The sequence below is a fragment of the Triticum aestivum genome, chromosome 7A (assembly GCF_018294505.1).
Source record: "Triticum aestivum cultivar Chinese Spring chromosome 7A, IWGSC CS RefSeq v2.1, whole genome shotgun sequence".
Taxonomy (NCBI): Eukaryota; Viridiplantae; Streptophyta; class Magnoliopsida; order Poales; family Poaceae; genus Triticum; species Triticum aestivum.
Window position 1 is genome coordinate 693,361,507 of NC_057812.1, and position 8,421 is coordinate 693,369,927.

General features: G+C 43.2%; 1 protein-coding gene across 1 annotated transcript; it reads right to left on the reverse strand.

Moving 5' to 3' along the window:
- Positions 1 to 1,375: 1,375 nt before the first annotated feature.
- Positions 1,376 to 3,095, reverse strand: LOC123154843 (protein GLUTAMINE DUMPER 1-like). Its single transcript, XM_044573468.1, has one exon. The coding sequence runs from the start codon at positions 2,966 to 2,968 to the stop codon at positions 2,369 to 2,371; it is 600 nt and encodes a 199-aa protein (XP_044429403.1). The 5' UTR covers positions 2,969 to 3,095; the 3' UTR covers positions 1,376 to 2,368.
- Between the last annotated feature and the right edge of the window lie 5,326 nt (positions 3,096 to 8,421).

Consider the following 8,421-nt stretch of genomic DNA (forward strand, 5'->3'; position numbering starts at 1 on the left):
GCGCCTCCTATGGCCGGCCAGCCTCCCCCCATCTAGTCCTTTATATACTGAGGCAGAGGCACCCCAGAAACACAAGTTGATCCACGTGATCTATTCCTTAGCCGTGTGCGGTGCCCCCAGCCACCATAGTCCTCGATAATACTGTAGCGGAGTTTAGGCGAAGCCCTGCTGCTGTAGTACATCAAGATCGTCACCACGCCGTCGTGCTGACGGAACTCTTCCCCGACACTTTGCTGGATCGGAGTCCGGGGATCGTCATCGAGCTGAACGTGTGCTCGAACTCGGAGGTGCCGTAGTTTCGGTGCTTGATCGGTTGGATCGTGAAGACGTACGACTACTTCCTCTACGTTGTGTCAGCGCTTCCGCAGTCGGTCTGCGTTGGGTACGTAGACAACACTCTCCCCTCTCGTTGCTATGCATCACATGATCTTGCGTGTGCGTAGGAAATTTTTTGAAATTACTACGAAACCCAACAAGAAGACAACTCGAAGAAGTTCCACATTCCAAAGAAGACAACTGGAAATACATACATTGCCCCACATTGTCACAAAATTGAAGCTATGGCAGTAATAAATGGTTAATTAGTTGCTAGTTGCTAAAGGATAAGAACATCCATTAGAATTATATGTACATGAGTGACATAATATCAGTTCATATCTCATACAATTAGTGAGGATGCTAAAGTTTAATTAAGCTATGTGATCTTACTAATGGACCTAGGCTAGCCTTGCTCTCTAAAAAGAGCATTGTTCTCCCAGTAGCATCGACGGAGCTACAACAAGACTAGATGGGTCATGGCCCACCCAGGGCATAGGCAAAACAATGAAGAGTACAGGTAAAACTTTGGTTTTCACTAGAAAATATGCTCCCTTTGCCTCGGCCGCCCATGGCCCACCAACCAATTTTGGGTAGCTCCAACACTGCCCAGTAGTAAGGTAAGTAGTTGGGCAGATGGAACCCATTCTATTTATTAGACTTTTTATGCATTGAGGGATTAATATTTGCAATAGAAATCACTCACATGATTGCACAAAAAAATTCTAACCTAAAAATTACCTTCCTACTTGACGACAATCGGTTAGATTTTTTTCTCTCGAAATGGAGTATCAGAGTACAAAAAAGGCAACCATAGCTCAACCATTACAAGATACGAGAAACACCTAGAACTAAGATAACTTCTTCCGCAGCAACGTCTTCAACAGGGGATAAATGCCCTCTCGCCGTTGTTGTCATGGTTCGGCTGTAGACGGTCTGGACAAGATTTTTTCATCATGGTTGTCGAGGCTTGTCAATGAAGATTAGCACAACAGCAAGTAGATAACGCTTTCAAGAAGGTAACGACATAAATTCATCGTTGTTGAGCCCTACTAATAAAGGCCAGGATAAGAGTTTTCACTATGAACATGAAACGATGTTCCAATTATACTTGGCCATGGGCAGCCCGGCCCGGATGGCCCGACCTGACCCAGCCCAAAAATCCCGGGCCAGGCTGGGCCTGTGCATGCCATCAGGCTTTTTTGGCTTGGCCCGAAACCCAGTCCGGCCCAACGTATGCCCAGGTATAGTTCCAATCAACGTTTTGACGACATATCATTCGATAGTCCGAGTACTCCACTAGAGGACATAATGACACTGGTATATCGGCGGGACGTCTTCTCACTTTAGATCACCGCAACAGCCGTTAGGAGAAGCCCTTGTTTTGGCGCGGAATGGGCCACTGTCACTCCACACCGACCGCTAGTCACACTGCAACATTCATCGTACCATCGGAGCCACTATCTCGAAGCAAAGATGCCGAGGGGAATCACCGATGTGCCCCTTACTAATCTGCAGGGCCAGCTTCGTCTTTTTCCTCCCTCGGCGCTCGTGCCGGTGAGGAGCACGGAGAGCAGCCCACCGCAGTCCTCAGCCTTGCGCTTGAGCCGGTCCGTGCGGGCTTAAACTTGGCTGCCGAGGACGTGGGCATAGCCCAGTGATTGGGGGCGCATGATTGTAAACCCAACGACCAGAGTTCGATCCACGTCGGGGACGAATTTCTGGAATTCTCATGAGGGATGCTTCTTCTATATCAATAAACCGTGGGTGCTAGTGCCCATGGAGTTTCATTTTTCTTTTTTAAACTTGGCTGCCTGGGCCTGTGAGACGGTGACCCAAGCACACGGAGGGAGGCGGCCTTTTATTCGGCGGTGATGGCATGGCCGAGCAAGTGGCGCTTGGACTCCGCCTGCTGGTCCAGGACTTCATGTCGCGGCCGCTGATGTTTCTCGTTGCGAGAGTTGCAGACGTGGAATTTGATGGAGTTCCCAGCGAGGCCGCGCACAATCAGATGAAATAGCTGAGTTCGTTACCATCTCATAGTCTTCAGGCTTTATTGCAAGCTTTCTTGCTGCGCTGTCGTGCTGCTGCTCTCATGGTCATGGTGGTGGTGGTCACGGCTCTGGCTCGCCGCGTCTTGGTGGCTGCGGCTCCGGCTTGCTGCGTTGGTGGAGTCACCTCCTAGCTGCGAGCTCACCTCATCCATCTTCTTCTCCTGTCTGTTGACGGCGCTCGCGCTTGCTGGGGCGGCTGCGGTTGCGAACTCCACTTCGGCAGCCCGGCTGGCGGCCGGCTTGGTGACGAACGTGGGCCGCTCGTCGCCGGCCATGATGACCACGACGTCCTCCAGGAAATCCAAGGCCGGCTTGGATGCGCCAGACACCGAGCCCTTCTCCCCGTCGGCGTCCCCCACCGCCTGACCTTCTCGGTCGTCGTCGAGGTACCCGGAGAGCTTCCAGTAGGAGCAGGCGAGGCTGAGCAGTGCCAAGGCGATGAGCCCCAGCATCGCCGCCATCCCGCCGAAGAGGCACGGCACCGGCGACTGCCACGGCGAGTGAGGCGCCGCTATCCCATTCACCAGCTCGTGCGCCGGCGCCGTCATCGGCGCCCCCGCACGGTGGCTCATCGTGACGAACTCGGCTCCGGGCCTCATGGTGTGTCTTGATGCCTGTTGCGTAGGAGAGGAGGTTGCTGCTCTGTTCTCTCTGTTTTCTCCAGTGTGTGCTTTGCTGTTTTTTTAGGGGTGGTGTGGGAGGGGTGAGAGGGAAATGGGATGTATTTAGAGGAGAAGAGGCTCTCCCAGGAGGAACACTCACAAAACATGGGAGTGTTGCCTGTTTGTGATACCAAGGAATACCAAAAGACCAATGGGGAAATTCATGTTTGGAGGTGTGTACTATGTTTCTAGATACCACCACTTTTTGAGGAGAAGCTGCAGGGAAAACCCCCACTCCAATTTTTATAGCAAAGAAAATGCCTACAAGTCAAAAGAGCTACAAAAAATTGAAGACATAAGCTCGATGAGTTACAACTGATTACTAAGTCATGATCTAAATTTTGAGTGGGGTGGGGGGAATATTGCCTCTCTAGATGGTGTGCCCGGTGGCCAAGCTTCGTTCAGATTGAAGAAATTTTAGGGTCCCCCCAACCGCCCGAACATCCAAATTTCACATCTTCCTTCATATTAATCTTTGACTTCTCTCTGCATAGAAAATAGTGATTTTGCTTTACAACCAAAAATCGTAGTTCTGAAACAGGCATCGGAAAACCTCGTGGAATACTGGTGAATGCCCAAAACTCATAGTTCTCACACATTGATTCACATTTTACAATGTTAATTATCTAAAGGAGTTGTCTACTTATTAGTTAGCAAAATTGAGTAAATCCTACTTAGACATTAAGATAAACCTACGGCCATTATTTCCAAATATTGCTTCCAATACAACTTATTTCCTAGAAATCGCAGTTACATAAATTTTGCTCTGCTACAATTTAGGGATTTCAACACTATAATTGCTTTGAGTGATATATCCTTTTAGCATACTAAGATTTATTAAAAAAATGGGCACTTGATAATTAGCAAAACTGTTGACCCCATTGCCAGGTATGTCGTGTTGGGTGGACTAATCATTCATGCACTAGCCAGTGCAGCTATAGTATTAAGTAGTAGAACTTTAGAAGTTTCCTTTGGTAATGCGTTGTGAATAGTTAGGCCATTGGTTTGGCCTTGATTGTATCACGTGTGTTGGTGCATAAATTCTACACACATAAAGAAAGGTTGAAAACTGCTTAATATGAAGCCATTTGCATAGTGGCCTTGGGCATTTGTTTTCTTCATGTGGGAGGTGACTAACTAACTTGTCTTTCTCTTAGTTATTTTTATTAGAAATCTAACACTACTACTAAATCGTGGGCTTACTATATTAGTACTAAATTTGTTTCAATGAGTTAAGAAAAATAATTAATTATGTTGTCTGTGTAGAATCTGGATACCACTAGATGTTGATTATTAAGTTTGTTTCCTATTTGCCTTCCAGCTAAGGTTTTCTATTATATAGTTAGTGCAAAGAAATAAACAAGGATTATATTACTCGGTCATACAGAAGAAACAATACGAAAAAAACCAAATATCCCTTTGTATTAATCTGGAATTACTTCGCAGATACAAGAAAATGATTTAGTTTTAGAGCAAAAGATCGTAGCTCTACAATGGGTGAATCGGTTTCATAGATCGGGTTCGATGCCATATAGCAATGACACATTGGATCATATTTGACAATCATCAATTAATTGGTAGTGTTATCTACTTATTACTAACTATAAAATTTATTAAATATCAGTTAAATCTTCGAAACAACACCTGGCCATTATTCTCATAATATCACTTCCAGATATAACTTACCGCCAAATATCACGTAAATTTTGTTGTATTTGTGCACAAAGTACTTCCATTTTGGTCTAAGTGCCGCTTTTAGCCAACTAAGGTTTAAAATAATTCATGTGCTTGAGAATTAGAAAAAAAAAAATCATGAAATTACCAGGTATAGTCCATAAGTTTCAAGTAACTAGGAAAATAGAACATTGGGTGAACCAATTTTTTTTCTCAAATACTGGGTGAACCAATCATTCATTCACTAGTCAGTACAACTGTATTAATTAGAACAGTAGAAGTTTCCTTCGATGTGGGGATGTGAATAGTTTGGTCAAGATTCTACATAACGTGTTAGTGACTAAATTCCATGCACAAACAAACCTTAAGATGAAACCTGCTGAACTACATCGTACCAATTAGCTTAATTAATGATTAGCTTGGCCATATGGAACTTTACTTCATGGGAAGATCACTAACTATTTTATGACGCAATTAGTATTTCATACAACTCTAAGAGCATTCCTTAATAATTGTGCTTCCATATGTGAAGTAAGCTTATTCCAAGGGGTTAAGAAAACTAATTAATTGTGTCGTGTGTGTGGATACCGGTAGACGCGGATACATGGGAGGAAGATATCATCTAGGACTCTACTAGAATTATTGTGTTGTGCACTTATTATAGGGAGACTCCAAGTCCAAGACAGAAACAAAAAAGGCAAGTTCATGATATCTTTTAGGCCGGACGTAAGCATCGTCCTTCCCTCTTTGGAGTAAATTAATGAAAAGACATAGATATGTTAGCAGCAATAAAGGAGAGCATTGGGGATGTGTCCCGATGTTGATGGTAATATTAGTACTACCCTATTAACACTAATCATTGGCGAATATTTTTAGCTAGGTTAAATAGTTAGATTATTACACATTATAGCCTCATTGTCCAACGCATATGATCAAAATCGGCATAGATGCATGATCTTCCTTTACATTTTATATAGGGTAAAAAACTATTGCAAAAATTGAATCGACAACTGTGGATATGTCTAGATCATCTGAGGGATCAAATAAGACATGTGCGAGTTTAATCACTATGCAAAGTTTATCAAAATATTCATGGTTCCATGCATATGTCAAAAGTTACTTGTTAATTACTTTGATTAATAATTAACAAGGTCGTGTCCTTATCCATGAGCATTTGGTTAGCAAGCTAAATCCATCACTTAGTGGAGCTTTACCAGCACCAAAATGAATGCGGATTACGTCTGCAAGCTTTAGTTAGCCTAGAGCTAGCTTGGCGTGACAGACTATGAGTGGTCGGAGGGCCCAATACATGCCCAATAAGATGGTACTACTCCGTGGGTTATCTCCAAGTAAGTAGATTAGTTACTATACTTGTTAGTGTAGTGCTACTTTAGCTTTCTTTTAACCAATACATATATGCCATCATAAACCACTTTTTGTTAGGGAGTATCCATCTCTCTCATTAAGTAGGGACCTTAACACACACATAGTGCATCAACTAATTAGAAAGGTGCTTTCTCTACACCATGGAAACATGATATATATGAATGCACATACAAAATTCTATGAGGATGGCTCTCTTGCTATAGCTTGGTGTGAGCTTATCCACACCAAAAGAATGATGGTCCCGACTGAGCTAGCTAAGATAGGCTATGTATTTTGTACACCGTGCATGATTGCGTGGAAGAAAAAGGGATGCATTATGTCTCCGGTGTGCAGACACAAACGCCAATGTACGTTCTCTAGCGTTATGGTGGCTGCTACAGTACAAAAAACAACATGGGTCACACACCACATGTGTTTGGGGCTTAGATCAATATCAATGCATGCCTCTTTTGTGTGGATCTCAGCTCCACATATATGGCAATGTCTTGTGTGTAGTGAGCTCTTCTAGTTTCGGAGATGACTCCTGCTGCAACCGTACACACGTGCATATCCACGCTGTACACAGAAGGCTAGTATGTACATATTTTGTTATTGGAAGGCGATAATATGAATTGGCAATTAATATCGATGGCAATCACGGCAATGATTTAGAGGAATTGTGTCTCCTCCTGATACAAATGTCACCTATCCCACTTATCATCATGATGTATTCTTTTGTCGAGGTTTGGATATCAAATAATGCAATAATACGTGGACTATGTGTTGCGTACAAACGTTGATACCATTACTAAGCAAGCATTTGCAAGTAATTTCTATTATTTGCAAGTAGTTTCTATTACTGTAAATACAAATGAATTAGTAAACTGCGTCAAAACATACTTTCAGGGATGGTGTAACAACAAATGGTAACTTTAGAAAACTACACATAAAGCGTGCTTTCAAGCAAATGGGTAACAGAAGAAACCGCAAATTACACCGAGTTGCTAATCAACTGAAAAATATGATTAAGGGTCCCACCTATCATTGACTCAACATGATGGCTCGACTGGGCCAGTGTATTGTCCACATTTTCACATTTATCAAATAGTAGCGGTTGGTCAACAAAATGTAGAAATTGCAAGCTAGACATACTTTAAAGAAAAATCTAGTGCAGCAAGAAAAAACTACAATATATAAGGTCCAAATACAACATGGAGAAATTTCAAATTACACATATACTTTCTAATTGATCGGCATTCTTTGTAAAGCTCCAAATACAAAACTACAATAGGGTCCAAACTAAACAGTTTTGTAAAGTTCAAAGTTTAGTATGGCCGGTTTTATAGTCGGACTAGAGTTATAACCGTAGCAAGCACCATATCTCGGGATTTAGGAAGGAGTTACTTGCTTCTAAATTTGTGTACCAATTTTTTTTTCTTGAGCATATAAATAAGTGTCATTTGTATTGAAAGAGAAAACATCGAGAAGCCGCAAGTAGGACAAAGCATAGCGCAAAAAATAACTACTCCCTTCTATCCAAATTACTTGTCGCTCAAATGGAGGTATCTGCATTGAAATATGTCTAGATACATCCGTTTGTCGATAAGTAATATGGATGGATTGGAGGGAGTACAGATATAAAAAAAAATGGTGCACCTATTAATTAATATTGCTTAATAGTGAGTTTACTCGAGCATCAATCAGCTATAGTAGTTAATATCTGGCGCCATTAGTAAATACGTAGCCAAAACGGCAAGCATCTATCCATGATTAAGCCAATGCGTCCACGGCACCTCGATCCATTCATCAAGTGTGGCATCTCCCCTTTAGTTACTTTGCCACGGTGCACACATGATCGATCGACGGATGGATTCCAGCCCTTTTTTTCCCTCGACAAAATGACGGTCGGTTCCACTCTCACAGGACCCAATTGGCACGTACGTACCCAGTACTGGTTAATTTGGCTTTATCAGCTCGCGCAACAGCTAGCATCGATCGATGGAGGTAATCATCACGAGTGCTGGTCCGGTGGATGGGCTCGTCGCTCACATGTAACGGCCGCTGGTTGCAGGGTGGTTAAGCGTCACGGCGATGCGGGGGCACCGTATGTTGAGTTGAGATCAACTAGTTAACGAGCGCTCCTTCGGGAGCCTCGCAACGATCAGTGCCACTTGGCGCGCTCTCAGCTATTCATCACGAGTCGCGCTCTGGACGCTCCCTCCAGATTTTGTTTTTTATTTTATTTTTTCGCATGCGTTTTCGGCTTTTAAAACAGTTTTTTTTGTTTTTTTCCCATGTTTTCGTTTTTCCCCGGTCTTCCTTAGCTTTTCAATCAAAAAAAAAAAGATTGC

What these genes read in the sequence shown, in the direction of transcription:
- LOC123154843 (XM_044573468.1), bottom strand. Translation starts at nt 2,968, where the DNA reads ATGAGGCCCGGAGCCGAGTTCGTCACGATGAGCCACCGTGCGGGGGCG.